Source organism: Cydia splendana, chromosome 3, assembly GCF_910591565.1.
Source record: "Cydia splendana chromosome 3, ilCydSple1.2, whole genome shotgun sequence".
Classification (NCBI taxonomy): Eukaryota; Metazoa; Arthropoda; class Insecta; order Lepidoptera; family Tortricidae; genus Cydia; species Cydia splendana.
This window is the reverse complement of record NC_085962.1, coordinates 15,421,514-15,441,228: the sequence shown is the minus strand read 5'-3', so window position 1 is coordinate 15,441,228 and position 19,715 is coordinate 15,421,514. Positions and strand designations below refer to the sequence as shown.

General features: G+C 37.3%; 3 protein-coding genes and 1 long non-coding RNA gene across 5 annotated transcripts in view; 3 read left to right on the top strand and 1 right to left on the bottom strand.

Moving 5' to 3' along the window:
* Positions 1-19,715, top strand: part of LOC134789417 (uncharacterized) — a 115,004-nt gene that overhangs the window by 59,805 nt on the left and 35,484 nt on the right. The window lies entirely within an intron of this gene.
* The window catches only part of LOC134806779 (sorting nexin-25), a 28,956-nt gene continuing 10,044 nt past the window's right edge, over positions 804-19,715 (bottom strand). Inside the window, exons 9-17 of the mRNA XM_063780121.1 lie at positions 19,365-19,538; positions 18,638-18,775; positions 18,099-18,239; positions 16,507-16,637; positions 15,467-15,609; positions 14,542-14,692; positions 13,403-13,533; positions 12,815-12,963; positions 804-1,749 (exon numbers count right to left, since the gene is read on the bottom strand). Of these exons, the coding sequence (XP_063636191.1) occupies positions 1,690-1,749; positions 12,815-12,963; positions 13,403-13,533; positions 14,542-14,692; positions 15,467-15,609; positions 16,507-16,637; positions 18,099-18,239; positions 18,638-18,775; positions 19,365-19,538 (1,218 nt within the window). The 3' untranslated portion in view covers positions 804-1,689. The remainder of the gene's footprint in view (positions 1,750-12,814; positions 12,964-13,402; positions 13,534-14,541; positions 14,693-15,466; positions 15,610-16,506; positions 16,638-18,098; positions 18,240-18,637; positions 18,776-19,364; positions 19,539-19,715) is intronic.
* LOC134806882 (vesicle-associated membrane protein 7-like) lies at positions 3,410-7,808 on the top strand. Of its 2 annotated transcripts, none has more exons than XM_063780300.1 (4): positions 3,410-3,936; positions 6,036-6,219; positions 6,729-6,784; positions 7,517-7,808. In XM_063780300.1, exons 1-4 carry the CDS (start codon positions 3,733-3,735, stop codon positions 7,793-7,795), a joined length of 723 nt encoding a protein of 240 aa, XP_063636370.1. In that variant the 5' UTR covers positions 3,410-3,732; the 3' UTR covers positions 7,796-7,808. The 2 variants fall into 2 exon arrangements, with proteins under 2 accessions (XP_063636370.1, XP_063636369.1); XM_063780299.1 differs by having other exon boundaries at positions 6,726-6,784.
* LOC134806283 (lipase 1-like) lies at positions 9,993-11,364 on the top strand. The gene has a single exon (XM_063779505.1). The coding sequence runs from the start codon at positions 10,138-10,140 to the stop codon at positions 11,299-11,301; it is 1,164 nt and encodes a 387-aa protein (XP_063635575.1). The 5' UTR covers positions 9,993-10,137; the 3' UTR covers positions 11,302-11,364.

Genomic DNA, 19,715 nt, shown 5'->3' with positions numbered 1-19,715 from the left:
TAAATTGGCAACTAATATTGTAAAGCGATCATAAAATTTAGTTTTCATCTAGTTGTTCACACCTAAGTAATCAACTATAGTCATAACTGAGCATGTCGTTTCAGCTAAGTAGTATTTTAACACGAAAGCAGTTAAATTTAATGAATATTGGTCACTTTTTACACAAAACACCTCAAATTAATTTACCAATACATAATGGTCAGTATACTTATAGTCGAAATTTCTAATCATGAAACGCCTAATGGCCATTATACCATTAGATCTTTAAATTTTTAATTACTAATTTCAATAGTTACCACTGTGTTCTGCTAGAGTCAACAGATAGGTGCGACGACGAGCAAAGCGAGGAGGAGCGTATTAGGTTGACCGTGTAATGACCAAACAAAATATTTTAAAAGAACTTCATTTTTTAATTAATAGATAGCCGTTTTCTTTTTAAAATGTGCTTCATAAATGGTCTCCAATATAATAATTCCGTTGCCAAATAAATACTTGGTGCCTGCCTAAAAATAATCAAAAGCTGTAACGGCATTAAAATACAACTCATATTGATATAATTAAGGCTCCGTTTTTGTTGCCAAACTATTAATTTTAGTACCCATTTCTATTTTTTTAAACTACCCAAATTCGATTAATTAGTTGACCGGTTAAATACGTGCCTTTCAAAATTACCCCTCTTTCGATATTACGCCAATGTACAAACAGCTACACTCCTAACTGTACATCGGTGGACCTTATTACAAAAGGCATAAGGCCACCGCTAACAGTGTGGGCGATGGTACCTTGCATAAAAGACAACAACTATCATCGTTAACTCGTTTATTTTGTAATTTCAGATAATTAGAATAGAAGAACCCATTCTACTTATAAATAAGTTAAAGTACCTATACCTATATAATAATATGAAACGACTGTGTATTTATATAACAATTGCTTGGTGCACCCTCAGAACCACAGCCAAAAGCTGACTAAGAGGCTTTATACAAATTGTTAATACAATACCAACACTTCAACACCTACGCATATAGTTCAGAAGATCAACAAAGACTAGAAAATGATGGAAATAATCATCAGTACAAAAAAGATAAAAGTCTAGATAAATAGATTTGATATAAAACTCAGGTACATGTTAACATTTAAGCCGTACATCTAAGAAGCTATTCACACAGTGCAATCTTTGGCACGTAGGTATATAAGAAATATATTACAGATCTAAATATAAGTACATACTTATTACATGAATATAAACTGAACACGAAGGTGAGATCAAGCAGTAGGGCTAAGATAGTCGGCTCTTTATCATTTGTCACCATGCCTGTCACGTTCTAACAAGTATATAAGTACGAAAGTGATGCATGACATGGCAGATGATAAAAATGCGACCATGATTACCGCTGCTGAACTCGCAAATTCTCATTGCGATGTTTTTTTTTAAATTTTAGACCAACTTCTAACCGCCAAGAGTTCGAAGTATTACCAAAGAATTAATATTTTTGTTACATGTAGGTACATACTAATCTAAAAGTAATGGATTGTAGTTTTTTCAGTCCAGTGTTGTGAAAAATACTGTAAATCGGAATGTTTTAAGAGAGTAGCAAAATATCAGACAGTTTAATTTTGCCTGTTAAATCCCTGTACGGTTACGAAATTTGATATAATATTGTCTTGAGCGTCGCTTACTTTTGGGTGTTAGGTATGGTAGCGTTTCAGCTCTGGAAACACCTCCATGAGGACCAGTTCGAAGAGTTCCTGAAACAAAAGGAACATAAATAAGTAGGTATTTACATATAACACTTTAAATTCTCGCGTTTTGTACACATATTTAATTACACAAACTGTGATAAGTACTGTGAGTGTTGCGTGTCGTGCCGTGGACAATAAACATTAAACTTTAACGGGTAGCTACAATTTCTTTGTCTACCCCGGACATTTTTATAATTTCGGGTAGTTTAGTGTTGTTTTATTTATATCTCGGTTGACATTTGCTGGGACGTCAGATTTTCCGTGACCACAGCTGGTGCAACTCAGCTGAAACGTCGGAATTTAAGGTAAAAACAATGAAATTATATCGTGGTAGACACGTTTTTAAATATAGGTACTTACATAATTACTATAACTACTATATTTAAAGACCTACGAATATGTTGAAACTAAGTGGCTAAAGTGGCATTTTTCAGCATATAAAAAATATACTTGTAAGGTCAATGCGGCCAATTCTGTCATACGGGAAATTCCGTCAAAAGCGTTTTTTTCTAAAACAGTACACAATTGGTAATTTACTTGACAATGCAGAGATTGTTTGGTGGTGGTGGTGATTGGTTGGTGGTTAGTTCAACAAAAAGTGAAAAGAAGGGAGTGGGAAGTATCACTGCACTTACTTCATATTCACAACAATGAATATCACTCACTGCACTTCGAGGTTTATGTAGTTGGTGGTGTATTTAGGTACCTATTCATTACATTTATTTTCACGTTCCTTTTTGCGGTAGGAGAGATGTAACTTTAGCAGGCTTTGTTCTCTAACATACATAACATTTTTAACAAGCTTTTATTAGGTCGACCTGTATGTAACTAACTATGTAATGGAATCTAAGGTAACTAATTTAACCATCTTCCAAGGATCGTAGCGTCATGAAAATTGGCAGCTGTATGTAGTTCTGATGACAATACAATAATATGGTACTGTCGAACTGATCTGATGATGGAGACAGGAGGTGGCCATAGGAACTCTGTGAAGAAACAACGCAACCTAATTGTGTTAGGGGTTTTTAGAATAGTCTCGATGAGTATTAGTTGTCTGTTGTAAGAAAAGTACAGTCAGGTACAGTCAGCGATAAAAGCTTGTATCAAAAATGATATTTTTGCCAAAAACTTATTTATCTAGAGAAATAAATTTTGGCTAGCTAAAAGCAGCACTAACAAAATATTAGGTCCTTACCTATGAAATTGGCGTTTTTGTTCATAGATATAAGTCTGATCCTAGTTTTTTTTTTTTTTACAAAAGTACATACACAATTACAATAAAACTACAGTGCACTCAATAAACAACGATTTTACATACAATTAATTGTTATTTTTTATTGTTAAGTGTTCAGAATTAAGCCTTGAAAATAGGTCTTTTCATGTGCTGTCGGTTCGAGTATTAAAATTACTTATATTTTTCTAATGGTACCAATTTTCAAGAAATGGAGATATTGAAAACATACCTTAAAGGTGTCAAAAATTACTGGAAAAATTTTGTTTGGTTTGAATTAGCCATCAAAAAAATATCCGCAAAATTAATTGTATGGAAATTCGTGTTTCGTTGAAATTCTCCGAACAAAACGCCAATTTCATAGGTAATGACCTAATATTACAATCTTAAAAATAAAGGCCTGTTCAAAAATTCAGCGGCGAACGACAGAGATCACTGTCCCGATGCTTGCATCAATTAATTTATCAGAGTAAACGACAGATTCAGTGGAGCGCGCGTTTTTAGCACCGAGCCAACAAGGTAAATAATTTTAGAACAGATATCTCGCCGCTATTGCTAAGATGTGAGAATTCTTCGATAGTGCGCTGGTGGCATTTATATGTTTCCGCGTTATAATGTGTCTAAGACATAAACTGTGTTCTGTGTTTATATTAACAAAAACTGTAAATTAAACTTACTTCACTAATCTTTAAATAAAGTGATATTCATATTTTCTCCAGTATAAACAACTATTTAACATAAACAAGTGATTTTAAACAATGCCTATCTTATTCAGTGCTGTGGCTCTGGAAAATGTGGTTTTATCCAGATTTGCGTGTTGTGAGGGAAATTTCACAGAAATTGCGAATGAGGTGTTATCAAAGGTTTCGCTACAAAACGGAAAATGTACATATTTTCATGGACCTTACTTGTTCAACTACATTGCTGAAAATGGAAATTTATATTTCTGCATCACAGACAAAGTAAGCGACTCTTAATGCATAATTGCTGTGATTTTAAGGTTATTAATTATGTTAAAAATTTTATTTGCGTCTGTTGGTTGCATGAATATGGAATTATGTTTATTATAGGTTCGCGATAAAGTTGTTTTAACTGATTTATTAGGGTTATCTTTAACCTGATCTGCAAAAAACTCGTTAAATTTTTCAGTTATTATTTTTGCATCAAAAACCTTTTGGCCATCCGCTATAATGGCTGCAATATTTTCCTTTGGGAAGTAAGTCTTAGAGTTGTTTATAATTTTCCAGGTTGCTTTAGATTTGTTTTTGGCCGCTAAGATTTCGTAATTGTTTTGACACTTCTTAGTTTGTTGAATAATTTGTTTTAGCTTTTTAGAGTAAGTTTTGTATTTAGTTTTGTGTGTTTCATTTTTAGTTGACCTATATGTCCAAAGCATTTTCCTCTTATTTCTGCAGCATAGTTTTATTCCTCGTGAGATCCATTTCGGCTTTTTTGTTGTGTAAATTTTTACTTGTAATATAGGGAAACAAAGATCATAAAAAAGTTTATAAATTTCCAAGAAATGATTAAATGAATCGTTTGCGGTAGGCGCTAAATATATTTCGTCAAAATTAAGTTTGCTGAGATAATAAGCAAATTTAGTCATATTTTCCTGGCAATAATCTCGTTTTGATACGTACCAATATCTTAACTTGCAATGTTTTCTCACTGGACATTTTAATAGCTGAGCATTGTGGTCGGATAAAGCAAATTCTAAAAGATCTACTGCACTACCACGAACATTATGTATGATATTGTCTATGCAGGTGCCACTGCATAGACGTGTAGGCTTATTTACTGAGAGCTTCATATTGAAACCTTCTAGAATGTTCTTAAATTCTTTACTGTATTTGGTATCTTCAAGGATATTAATGTTAAAATCACCACATAATATTAATTTCTTGTTTTGGTCATAACAATGTAAATTAAGAATCTCATAAAGATTATTAAAAAATATGTCAAAGTGTTGATTTAAGTTTTTAGGTGGTCTATACATACAATAAACAACAATATTAAAGTCCGTCAATTCGACAGCACAACATTCAAATATACCAGAGACACAGTATTTTTTTGAGTCTGTGTCTATTACTTTATAATTTATACCATTTTTGATAAGAATGCAAGTACCTCCGTGTCGAACAACTCTAGTGAAATTAGAAACAAGTTTATAGTTTAAAATATTGAGCATTTCAAGATCATTGTTTATCATATTATGCTCAGAGATACAGAGAACACCGACTGGTTTTTTGTTAGTTGCAAGATCATCTAGTGCTAAAGTTAAAAGATCAGATTTATTCAATAATCCATTAATATTTTGGTGCATAATATTTATATGATTAGTGACGAAAAAATGTATCATCAGCATCACTTAAATTATCATCGACATTGTTTGCATTTTCATGTGTGTTATTAACATTGTCAGTAGAGAGATTCGGATCAGAAACATGTGGAGTATTCGCATCGATATCAATAGCATCATAACACGCGTTATATGGTAAATAATTAAAATCGATATCTTGCACGAGGCTAGCTAAATCATTGATAATAGTTCGCATACCTTTGTTATTTAGGACCCCCAAACTACCTGCAAACATATTTTCATTGTAGTCCAGATTTAGATTAGAGTCCAGTAACCAAGCATATTCATGTGTAATCACATCTAAGTGCAGCATGTTATTAAAAACTTCAATCCTGGTATTGAAAATATTTGAGTAAGCCCCAGATCTATATGTAGGAGCGCATAATACGAAGTTAGTGTGAGTAAGATCCTTAAGGGTTTCACGTATGTGAGTAATTAACTTTGGATAGTTGCACGTAGATGTGAAGTCATTGTGTCCTATTAAAACTAATTTCACCTTGACATTCAAATTATGAAATAGCCAGTTGCTTATTTAGTTTTATAAGTAAATAAGTAAGTAAATATTCTTTATTGCACCAATAATTATACATTTTACATACATGTAAAACTACAAAGAAATTTTAACATTTAACATTTCTTAACATATTTTAACATTTTATATCTAATTTCAAACACAAAAAGTTTTGTCTTGTTTTTACGCAGACATGCCAACGTTCAAAGGCGTTTCTCTTCCTGAACCAAATCAAAAGGCGATTCAAGTCTGAAGGCCGAGCCGACATGCAAATGCTGGCAGACGAGATGTACCGCTACAGCGAGGACCATAGCACCATCGTCATCCGTAAAGGAGAACTCGATGAACTAAATACAATTGGTGTTCGGAGCAGTGGTAGGTTAATTCTTCGGTTTGTTCGTTTTTAACGATATGATAACTATAAAACAACTGTAGGTACAAAAATACGAATACAATATGTTGAATTTGTCGGAACTGTAACCCCTAGTAGTCTAGAGTACGTATTCGTATTTAAATATTTTTTCAGACAAACAACGTTTATTAGACAGCTCAAGTAACAGGCCCACTATTATCTATTCTGTTGTTTTACTATTCAAATTAATAAAGAGAACAATGGAGTCAGTATCGTTAACAATACTTGTTAATTGTAACAGTAAAATAATTTGCACCGATTCACGATTCAAGTAGTTGTCACGATTCACGAAGGATCGGTGCTAGTTTACTGTATCGATTTTTATGCAATTTGTTTTGTAGAAAGCAAACGCTGGCAATGCACATAAGTCACATAACCAACATTATTCAACTTTTTTTAGTAATTCGCCCGTGGAAAAAAGGCTCACAGCCACGGGTACTACTAGTAATTAATATTTCTTTAATTTCAGAAGAAATACTAGGAGAAAAGTTGCTGTTAGTAGAAGACATCAAAAACTTAAACTACGGCGTAAGTAAAATATACTAAAGGGTCACGCGACACCATTAACGTAGACGTCCGAGTGCTCGTCACTGATGTAGGTACCAATATAATCGCCGGTTGAGAATACGTTTGTGCCATATCCATTTTTGGCAAAATCGTTTTTTAATAATTCCTAAAATAGCAAAAAATATGTTATAATTGACAGTAATCGGTTTTTGAAAAAAAAAACCTATTTTTGAAAAATGTTGTGCCATATCCGCATTATGCTATAGGATAGTTAGATAATTACACTCTTTTAACAGAAAATTATCACAAAAGTGTGACATATCTAAAACGTTTGTGTCATATCATACATTGTACGTTTAACATTTACTCATCAAAAACGGATATGGCAATACTAAAGATGCTTTTATTTTATGATTACCACTATATTTACAATATTTGTATGGCACTATAAATAGTAAACATATGTGCCTAAATGATAAATAAGTTCAATATTTCCTAAGTAAAAAACTTCAAAAAAAATTGTTTTTGCTTTTTTTTGCTCTCCTGTAAACCAATGTAAGTGGCGTATGGCACAAACGTATTCTCACCCGACGACATGTCATCGTTAAACATACTTCATTACCATTAGTAATAGACGTGACAGCAGGGTGTCATGTATTGGGCATTAGTATGTCGAGCACTAGAACGTTTACCTTATTTGTGAAATTAGAGACACGTCTTAGTTTTATAAATAAATCGCATTTCTCTTTACAGAAAATTACATACTTGGATAAAACCCCAGAGCAAGCAATGATCTCTAACAGCATCGAAGTCGCAGGCGAGAAACCAACATTCAACACTATGACTGATCCTAGAATTTGTATTACTGGCAGCGAAATAATAGACTCCTATGATAAAATTAAGCTCAACATGCGGCTAATAATAGCAATAATTATATTAGGCCTAGCGGTTTACATTTGCGACTTTAAGCCCATCAGGCATATTCTCGTTTTAGGACTGTTTGTGATATTTGTTATGTTTAGATGGAGTTAATTCAAGAAAATAAATATAATAGATATAAATATTATAGAAGAATATATATATAATTAATAGAAATAATAGAACTTATTAAAAATATCGTCAGCATTTTCCTGTCCACAGTGTCCCCTCTTAAGAGTTGAAAGAACTAAGCCATACAGTCTATTTTTAAACTATTGCCAATTATTGGGATTAGTCCGGTTTCCTCACGATGTTTTCCTTCACCGAAAAGCAACTGGTAAATATCAAATGATATTTCGTACAAGTTCCGAAAAACTTATTGATACGAGCCGGGGTTTGCACCCACCTACAGATTGAAAGTCGGTTATCACTTATCACCATCCTAATCAAGAAATCATAACGATTTATTTGAGATATATATACAGGGTGTCCCATAAGTGACACGTCACAGTGACACTGGAGGTAGACCAGGCCAAGAGGACCCAAACCAACTTAACATGACCCCAGTAAAAGTGGCACGGTTTTCGAGTTATTGCCAAATTAAGGTTTTTCATGAATTTTGACCGTTTTTAACATTGTTAGTGCCAGTGTGCACTCGGAAAGGTCTCGAGGTTAATTTTTTTTTATGTGTAGTTAACTAAGATAACAGAATAGGTATTTTATCGATAAACAATGTAAAATGCAAAAAAGTACTGGTTTAATCTTGAATTAAATTAGCATAAAGGATGAAATAAAATATTATCCTTTTTTATGTCTATGCGTTACCAACTGATATGTTTGAAGTCGGTGCCAAGCCAAATTTTGAAGCATACCATGACTTTGGTGCGATTCGATACGGATTTACCTACGTTGGATTGCTTTACACGACGACAAAATAAAATAGCATTCCATGTTATTACTAAAGACCTATTTATTAGAATATACAAGTCATATCTTCGTCCTTTACTTGAGTATGCTTTTCAGATATGGTCCCCCTACTTTAAAAAGGACATTACAATGCTGGAAAGAGTTCAGCGAAGAGCAACTAAAATGGTTGCTTCATTGAAAGATAAACCATATGAAGAACGGCTTCAAGAATTAGGTCTTACAACATTAGAGGACAGAAGGAAGCGAGGCGATCTTATTGAGACTTACAAAATCTTGTCCGGACACTACAATGTTCCAAATATTGAGGACATATACACATCAAGCCAGAATGTAAGGTTGAGAGGGCACACTCTAAAAAACTTGTCAAACCTCCGTGTGCTAGTAACCCTAGAAAACACTTCCTGCCGAATCGTGTGGTAAATGTGTGGAACTCTCTACCAGAAACTGTTGTTAGTGCACCATCGGTCAACACTTTCAAAAATAGACTAGATACACATTTTAGAACTTTAAAAAGTGCAAAATAAAATACAAGTGCTTCGATATACACGCATCAGCTCTAAGAGCTGCTAGTGTATCAAATAAAATAATAATAATAATAATAACCACCGGCAGCTTGGACCCTGCCCCGCTGCCGGCGGCACCCTAGGTTAGGTTTTTTATAATGTGTTTATATATTTTTGTTATGTTTTGTAAGTGTTTTTATATTTTACTTTTATACTCACATTGTAAAACCCTAACCTAAGACCCTAATTGAATAAAGAGAATAATAATAATAATTAAATTCACAGCGAAACATTAGTTTCGACTTTGACCACCTGTCGTAAAAAAATTACTAGAAAAGTAATGAGCAAGTAACGTCAAGCTATTGAGCATCTTATGCAGATCCAAAAACGGTATGACACATGTACCTTCCTGCAATAAAATAGGAATTATTATCACCTTTCGAAAGCCTCATAAAAAATAAGTTAAAACTAGGAAATCTGCAATCCGTTGCTACTTAGTAAAAATAACGATTTATGTTAAGATAATTAATTCTGGATACAGAAATAAAAAACGACTACAAAAAGGATGAAATAAAATAAAGTCTATGCGTTACCAACTGATATGTTTGAAGTCGGTGCCAAGCCAAGTAGTAACAATACCCGTCAAAAATAATCAGTTTTATGACTAAAAATCCCATTACAACTGTACTACAACACAATGTTGAACACTAAATTCGTGTACCTACTTTAATAAATATATATGTAATAATAGTAACGATGATGTCCTCTACACGTGTTATGATTCAAAGTTTGTAACCTGTTTAACCACATACCTAAGCTATTCAAGGTATTGAAATAATAAGGAAACTACACCAGTTTATTTAAGATGTTGTTAAGTGATTGACGTGGACATCTAGCTCATACGATAGTTATAATCAAGATTAAAGTTATATTTAGTATATTTTAGTGTATTCCACTGCATAGTCAAAGGGGTATAATATGGTATAATATATAATCATTTATTCGCAGAAGATTACAGATGAAAACATGACTATTACTACAATGATCCTAGTTGTCATAGTGAGAAGTGCAATGATCAATTCAGTGTTAATGCCCGAAGACGGTCGCCTGGACTTTATGGAGCTGAGTATAAAATACGGGCACAAGGCCGAAGAGCACAGGGTAGTCACAGAAGACGGGTATATTCTGACACTGTTTCGTCTGCCGGGCAAGAAACCTCCAGTTCTACTACTTCATGGCTTGATTGGTACTGCAGACACATACATTTTAAGAGGCAATAGTTCTTTAGGCATCACATTAGCTAACCACGGCTATGACGTATGGGCCGGAAATACCAGAGGCAATAAATACGCAGTGCAACATACCAAACTCAACCCTAACACAGACGCTTCCTTCTGGGACTACAGTTTTCACGAACACGGATACTACGACCTCCCTGCTATGACAGATTATATTTTAAATGCAACGGGCGAACAGAGTCTACAAAGCATTGGACACTCTGAGGGAACGACGGATCATTTCATATTAGGATCGCTCAGACCAGAGTACAACGAAAAGTATAAAATTCACATAGCGTTGTCTCCTTCGGCATACTTAAGTCATTTGGCACCACCCATGTCGATATTTATTAAATTGGCTCCTATTATAAATAAAATCTTACTTTCTCTCAACATTGAATATTTGTTACATTATAAAGGTTTAGAAAGAAATCTTCTTAAAGCTATCTGTAACCCGGGGGCCATTACCTATACTTTATGTATTGAATTTGTGTTTCTGATTGGCGGATATGACCTTCAACGTCTGGAGTCGGAATTCTTAGCTGTAGTATTCGGCCACTTCCCGTCTTCAATTTCGCGGAAAGCTTTACTACATTGTGCTCAAGTAGCTCAAAGCAAGCGATTTCCCCTTTTCGACTATGGTTTGGAAGACAATTTGAAACGCTATGGATCAACTGCGCCACCCGATTATAATCTTAGAAATATCACCATGAGAACAGCACTTCTTGTGGGTAAAAATGACCCAATAAATGGAGTACGAGATGTGGAACGCTTAAGATTTGTTCTTCCGAACGTTGTCCATTATCATCTAATGAAGCCGAGAACATGGAATCATTTTGACTTCGTTTGGAGCAATGACTTGCTAAAGACCTTGTTTCCTCGTATATTAACATTGTTAGAGAGATTCTCATGAACCACATAAAATAATTACAAAAATACCTAGCAGCAATTGAGAAATGAGTTTAAAAATATTTCATGTCACTCATATAATAAACATAAAGAAAAAAATAACCATTTTATTTTGCTCCCCGTCAGATTCCTAACAGTAACAGCATGTCTTTACACTATTGTTCAAAATATCATGGTTCTGCACGATTACTCAGGACTTAAATATATCATCGCGAGCACAAACGATGTAATTATCATTGAGTTGGTATAAATTGGCATTGAGTATAAACACTTCTGTTCTACTAGAATTCTAGGAGCTAGAGCAAAATAAATTGGAACACTTAGGATTTCCTAGAATTTAAGGAGAAAAGAAGTGTACCAATTTATTCCTACTAAATTCGATTTCTATTGTATGATACAAGTATCATTAGTAGATTCTGAAAAATTGGGACGCTTTTTTCTTCTACTGGTTCTACTAGAATCTATATAGTGCTCGTAATTCTGAGTAGGAATAACCTAAAATTTACCTAATTCTGAGGGCGGCCGCGCGGGTGCGGGTGTAGGTAAAATCCGTCAACGCGTGTGGCGTACCTACTATTTTTCGTTAACGCGCTCCATGCACCTGCGCCAGCTAGCGGACGCCTTTAGGCCACACAAACTTACAACAATAAAAAACGCCCGCTAGAACGTACGAGTAACCCGTTGGAAGCGATGACAGTACTCACGTAGGCGAGCTGCTTGTTGTGCGTGGTGTTCTGCGGCGTGTGGAACAGCTTGTGCGCGCCCACCAGCGGCGACAGCGCGTCCTCCATCGTGTCGCTCAGTTGTTCCAGCGCTATCGTTGGAAGCGATGACAGTACTCACGTAGGCGAGCTGCTTGTTGTGCGTGGTGTTCTGCAGCGTGTGGAACAGCTTGTGCGCGCCCACCAGCGACGACAGCGCGTCCACCACCGTCTCGCTCAGTTGTTCCAGCGCAATCGTTGGAAGCGATGACAGTACTCACGTAGGCGAGCTGCTTGTTGTGCGTGGTGTTCTGCAGCGTGTGGAACAGCTTGTACGCGCCCACCAGCGACGACAGCGCGTCCACCACCGTCTCGCTCAGTTGTTCCAGCGCTATCGTTGGAAGCGATGACAGTACTCACGTAGGCGAGCTGCTTGTTGTGTGTGGTGTTTTGCAGCGTGTGGAACAGCTTGTGCGCGCCCACCAGCGACGACAGCGAGTCCACCACCGTCTCGCTCAGTTGTTCCAGCGCTATCGTTGGAAGCGCTGACAGTAGTCACGTGGGCGAGCTGCTTGTTGTGCGTGGTGTTCTGCAGCGTGTGGAACAGCTTGTGCGCGCCCACCACCGTCTCGCTCAGTTGTTCCAGCGCTATCGTTGGAAGCGATGACAGTACTCACGTAGGCGAGCTGCTTGTTGTGCGTGGTGTTCTGCAGCGTGTGGAACAGCTTGTACGCGCCCACCAGCGACGACAGCGCGTCCACCACCGTCTCGCTCAGTTGTTCCAGCGCTATCGTTGGAAGCGATGACAGTACTCACGTAGGCGAGCTGCTTGTTGTGTGTGGTGTTCTGCAGCGTGTGGAACAGCTTATGCGCGCCGCGCGCGGCCGCGTGCGCGCCCACCAGCGACGACAGCGCGTCCACCACCGTCTCGCTCAGTTGTTCCAGCGCTATCGTGCGTGTGTGCTCTGTACCGGACAAGCATCGATTATTATCGCATTAACCTTTTTTAAATTTTTATATCCTCCTAAGGCCAAACGCAGTCCAATTAGCTGTTTGCACTGATTTTTCTTAGTCGATACATGTTTTTAAAAGATAGAAAACAATAAAGTGATAGATAACTTTTAATTTGAGTTTATCTGTAATGAAGAACTTCCATTCCCATACCATATTTTCTTCAATTTGGTGAACATTTCCGAGCATATTGGTGAGACTACTACTATACCCGTACCATGAGTCACTGACAGTGTCAAAACTGACATATACGCTAACGTCTATGTAATTTACTTTCTATACATCTCGCTCGCACTAATATGCGAGTACGAGCGAGATACATAGAAAGTAAGTTACGTTCTCGATAGCGTTTATGTCAGTGCCAAACTGGTGGCAGCTAATCTATGAACGTACCTCGGTCTCGCATATTCCTGTTGCCCGACTCGCTGAGCACGCCGCCCGGCCACCACGACTTCAGCACTACGCTGATGTAGTAATGCAGCATTTGCTCGGAGAACAGCCACATTACCGTCTCCTTTATTTGCCTGTAACCGAAGCACAGAATAAGTAATAGTATTATCATACAGAACGGCCACGCACCGCCCCGCCCCGACTCGCATTACCTCGCCCCGCGACTGGCCCCGACACGACATGAATCTGGCGGACTTCCGGCGTCCTCTCAGTAAAGCGACTTACCCACACATACACAATGACGCGTGTACAGACGTGCCGCGCACACATAAACGCAAATGATTTTTGATGTATGGCTCGTTAACACTGCGATTGTCCAGTGTTGAAAAGTTCGTTGTTATTGACTGTACAGTCAGTAGCAGAAGTTGCTAAGCGGGCCAGGTGTTCTAAATGATCTTGACGCGACTTTATTGTTAAGAGAATAAGAGCGTGTCAAGGTAATTTTGAACACCTCGCACGCTTAGCAACTTTTGCTGCTGCGTGCTGACTGTACTCGTAGATGGGGCAGCGGCATGTCATCGCTGTTTAGTGAAATAGTTATTTACGATACAAGTGCGGAAGAGGAAATTCGAAACGAGTGGCGATAAATTAAAACACGACCGAAGGGAGTGTTTTAAATCGACACGAGTTGCGAATTACCTACTCGCACGTGTATCGTACAACGTTTTACAGTACATATGGCCCTTTAAACTTTTGACATACGCACGAAAAGTGCTATTTTACGCATTAGTGCGGGAATATGAGTATGTTTGTGTTATATGTCCCGTCACAGCGTGAAAACTACAGATTCGTTTTTATGATGCCGGTGACATTTTTAACCGTCGTTGAAAGTGTAGGGGGTATCTTTTACGAGAAATGGTAGCGGAATTAACGTAGGTATTTTAAACTGAATAGATTTAATCAATAATCAATTTCAGATAAATAAAGATCAAATGACTTAATAGGTAGTTTCCATTCAATATTGATTTGAAATTTTAAGTATAAATACAAGTAATTTGAAATCGTTTTTACGCCATAACGTCTCGCTGATAATTCTCTTTTGGGCGGCGAAAAAAAAAATACTAAACGAAAAAGCAACTAACCTATTAATAGTTCTCCCATATGTGATTTGTACGAAAGTGACTAAAGTTTTTCTGAGCCATCGGAATACACCACGCATGTCGAACACCTCGCTCAGTAGCGCGTACAAGGGCTCAGCTATACTGTCGCGCTCTTCGCCCAATGGACCGGCACCTGAAAAAGTTATATACATTATATCCGTCGAATTTTTAGTTTTGAGGCCCTTCGCCGACTTGAGCGACACGGATTGGGTCGGACCATAGGTTGGAGCGAGACACAGCGATCGGACCTTTCGTTCCCACCTATGGTTGCTGCCGCCGCCGTTGCCAGTCGCGCAATGTCGTGGCCGAGCCGGGTGAGCGTGTAAACGAAACATAGTATGAGCAACGCTAACTGGCGCGGACGCGTGCGACGGATTTTACCCACGACGGTACCCGCGGGCGTGCACGCGTAAGACGACGGAGGTCCTTTCAAGGTCTTGATATGATTACCCTTTATAAGGCAGACGAAATACATTTCCCACCATGATTTGAACGTTTCAGCAAAGTGGCAGGGTCCATTTTGAATATGTAATTTCTGACATCCTTATGCCTTAAAAAGGGTTAAGTGTTATAATTATGACTCACAGCGCATCACTGTTGTACCTAAAAGGTGCTATATACATAGTAGAAAATACGACATATGTCTATTGATATGCTGCTGGGAAGTTTCCAAAATAACGGAATATCTAATGGAAAAATTCTCTTATTTTTATATGGAGACTGAAACTTTTCGTTTCCAAAACAGAAATATCTATACAATTTTCCATAAATTTCTGAGAACTTTTCCAACTTTTAGGAAATTTTCCGCAACTTACACACCCGTACATAAGTATGTACCTATATCGCAATTCTATCTATATTACGTACGTCGCGATTAAAAATAACTATGTATACATAGAAATTATACCTCGCATAGCATTAGCCATGTTCTTATTGGCGGGGTCCGTGCCATTTCCATCTAGATAGAGCGATATTTCATCTTCGTCTGCCGACAAATGCGTGAACGCCTCGCGATCCGTCGATGATCTATTCGTTGCTTCGCTGCTTGTACTATAAATATAATAATAATTTAGCCTATATACGTTCCACTGCAGGGCACAAGCCTCCTCTCAAGCAAGAGAGGATTTGGGCTATAGTCCACACGCTGGCCCAATGCGGGTTGGAGACTTCACATACGCATTTGAGTTTCTTCGCGGATGTAGGTTTTTTTTTAGAAAAGCTAGTGGTAAATATCAAATGATATTCCGATTTTTATATTTGTACTATAAATAAGAACATCAATAATAAATTTCTGACGAAAACCTTTTTTAATTCATACTTAGCTGTGGACTCGATAAAATTAATCATATGAAGCCAATTTCAGGTATAGTAGCTACCGAAGAGTTCCACTATAGGTACACCTTCTGGCTCCATCATCACATCAGCCTGATGATATCAAATTATTATATTGTCATCTTACGCATGCAAAGTTTGAAATCGATACGGCTATTAGAGGTAAGTTCGTTGGAGTAAGGTAAGATTGAACGGGGTTTTCATGCCCTCATGAAATACTCGTAAAGAATCCCCCGTGAACCCGTTCCTCATGAAGAACCCGTGAAGATGAAAAATCGCCCGTAATGCTTCGGCTTAAGGACGATTTCTTGTCTTACAGGGTAAGACAAAAAATCGTCCTTAAGCCGAAGCATTACGGGCGATTTTTCATCTTACCTCTCATGAAAACCCCTTTCAATCATACCCCAACGCACTACGCAAGTTGAAATCGACTTGCAAGATTTAATTATATTGTTAGTTACAAGTGAAGTTAATGAAGGTGTTAACCCGTGGAGCGCCCTAAACAGACACGTGTGCTGGTAACTAGTATAGGAGTTCCATACTACGGTAATTCTGGGGCGCTCCAGGGGTTTTTTACCTTACGGGGTACATAATTAGCTTTATTACGTGACGTACCTTTTAAATAACGTAGAAAATGAGAATTTGTTTTTCTTTGGATTGCCTCCCTGTCTCATATATTCGCTGGTTGCGTTGAGGAATGTATATAAAGGTTCACTTTGGTTCAGTCTGTCGTCTTCTAAAACAAACTGTACACAATAATTTATTAGAGGTGGCAGAAGAAAGTAAATTTTTATAAGTTTTAACAAAAAATATTGAATTTTCAGAAATATGACCCATTATAGCTCTTATGTCAGCGAATTAAGGACTATGGCACATATTTTTTAGTAAGTTGTATGCACCCATATTTTTACACTTGACTGTATATTGTGTAGGTATCGTTACAAACTTACATAATACATATGACAATGACATAACATATTCTCTATTGCACACTTCAAATTTAAAGAAACACAGTACAAGTTACAAATCTTCAAGGGTAGAGGTTTGTTTTACAATGGGTGGTCTTATCGCTAAAATTTATTTTAGACTTAAATGGTTCATGAACTAAATTGCAGGCATATAGTTCAATACACGAAGCACTCTACTCATTGTTGTAGTCCTACGCCTGTATATACATAGGTCACTATATAAGTTTTGCAATCTTAGAGGATATAACCAACGGAGACGCCATGTCTAAAATTTTCGGTACAAAATAGTCTGCCGTTTTTTGCGGGGGAGGGGCACATCAAATGTATAGGTACGTCATGTCAGATAAACGTCAGTCCATACATATGGTTGACATGTGGTTGACCATTGGCCGCCTATTTTCGACAGAGGGGAACGCCTGTTAATGGCGGCTCCATTGTTAATTACTCCGAGTTTGCAATATACAAATATGAAACAAAGAGGTGGCCTATCATATATACTATTTAATAAGTAAATTTAAAAAGAAAGTACTTAAATGTTTTCCCACCAAATATTGCCTATGGAAATATTGTTAGGGTTCCGTACCCAAAAGGTAAAACGGGACCCTATTACTAAGACTTCGCTGTCCGTCCGTCCGTCCGTCCGTCCGTCCGTACGTCCGTCCGTCCGTCTGTCTGTCACCAGGCTGTATCTCACGAACCGTGATAGATAACAGTTGAGATTTTCACAGATGATGTATTTCTGTTGCCGCTATAACAACAAATACTAAAAACAGAATAAAATAAAGATTTAAATGGGGCTCCCATACAACAAACGTGATTTTTGACCAAAGTTAAGCAACGTCGGGCGTGATCAGTACTTGGATGGGTGACCGTTTTTTCTTTTGCATTTTTTCCGTTTTTTTTTTCATTATGGTACGGAATCCTTCGTGCGCGAGTCCGACTCGCACTTGCCCGGTTTTTTTTTTAAAGTATATGTGATAGGCCACCTCTTTGTTTCATATTTGTGTATTGGTAACTTATCTAGTGACCTATGTATATTATGTCCACTGCTGGGCCTATGCCCAGGTCTATACTTCTCACGCTGGCTATACATATATGTATAGCCCAATTCGTTTCGAGCCTATATAGGCTATATAGCCTGCGCAATTCTTAAGGTTGGCAACTTAAAACATGTTGGAGACGTTCTTTCCTAGAATAAAATCATATATTAAATATTCTGATTAACCTGCAAATACTTACTTCTAAATACTTTTGAATGAGGTTCTTTGCTTTATCTAAGGAGTTTCTATCATTTTTACCAAACAGAAACTTAAAAGAATTCGACGGTAGTTCCAAATTTTTCAATTCAGAACACATAGGCCTTAATTTTCGATGTAGATCCTGAAAAAAAATTTAAAAAAACATTTTTTTTATAAATAAATATTATATATAGGACAATTTTACACAGGAACTTTGTTTTAATTTGAATAATATCACGTAAATTGTGAATAATAAGAACACTACTCTTTTTCCAAATAGACTTATCTATTTTATCTAACAAGATATTTTTTCTTGACACTTAAAGTCAGAGTTAGGTCTAGCGGGCAATGGCGGGCATCTAACTTTTCTGCCCACCAAACATACATTTTTACTGAGCAGAGTATTATCGTCCACACAGTTAACTGTTTAGTTTATGGATCTTGTTTGACCACCACGACTTTGTTATAAACTATCTCATCAGTTTTTGAAGTATAAAGAGTCTACGAGCTGGTGCGGTGAAGAAACTAATATATTGTTACCTGGAAATCGTTCAGGGTTCTCAATATAACCCAGCCCGTAGAGATTTGCTCCGGCCTCTCGTCTTCGTTTGAGGTAGTTTCCTGTTCGGCCATGTGCACTACTATCACGAACTGCGGGGGCTTGTTTTCGTCCAAAATCTAAAAATTACGAAAGTTAGGTACTATGTTACTCGGAAATGGAATAAGGGTCCGTTGCACCAAACTGTTTGTCATCGCTAAATTTTACTGTATGGAAAGTTTCATAGTAAACCGCCGCGGCGCGCCGGGTGACGTTGATCAGTCTGTCAAGTGCGGATGGTGCAACTGGCACTAAGAATACCTACTATTACAAACGACAAGCGTCCTTTGATCTACAAACCCTCAAATACACCATAACTATGTTCCTTAATCCTAAGGAATGTTATTTATATGTATATAGGTCTTCGTACATGTACAATTGTACAGGTGAAGCGTAATTCATAATTGTTACATATTTGCCGTCACTTATATTTCAAAAGTATTTTTCAATAAAAAGATACGTCAAGATTGTTTACCTTTTTTCTAATGCTAAAGAAAACGAACTATATATATAAATATGAATTTAATGACAAAACTTCCGTGAGACACAGACATATTAAATATATTAAGAACGGGTCACTCACGTATTCAAAGTCACATGTCGAGCGTTTTTCGACTTCAAATACGTGCGTGTTCCGTTCTTAATATATTTAAATATGAATTGATTAACCTCAGCACTCTGCACAGTGGCCCGCCACGTGCCGAGATGCTCGGCCCACGTGTCGGTGCGCGCCAGGTGCGACTCCAGCCGCATCTGCTCCTCCGCGAGCCGCTCCACTTCGTGCTCGAGCATGGCCAGAGCGCGGGATTCAGGTTTCAATGATGCGCGGAGAGCCGCTAATGCCTGAAAAGGACATGGTATGGTGAACACAGGACCATAAAATAAATTAGGTAAACGTTTACTCAGCAAAGATTCATTGTTTGTAAAGTCTAAGAAAAAATCGTGGCCTAAGGTTGAAAGCTGCTGAATACGACACCACATGTTTTGAGGTAACTGAATTGTCAAGTCAACTTGGGACAG

Bases quoted from the DNA above. Each gene is read 5' to 3' on its own strand.
- LOC134806283 (XM_063779505.1), top strand. From the start codon at position 10,138: ATGACTATTACTACAATGATCCTAGTTGTCATAGTGAGAAGTGCAATG.
- LOC134806882 (XM_063780299.1), top strand. From the start codon at position 3,733: ATGCCTATCTTATTCAGTGCTGTGGCTCTGGAAAATGTGGTTTTATCC. The intron at 3,937-6,035 runs GTAAGCGACTCT...GTTTTTACGCAG, and splicing joins ATTTCTGCATCACAGACAAA to ACATGCCAACGTTCAAAGGC. The intron at 6,785-7,516 runs GTAAGTAAAATA...TTCTCTTTACAG, and splicing joins TCAAAAACTTAAACTACGGC to AAAATTACATACTTGGATAA.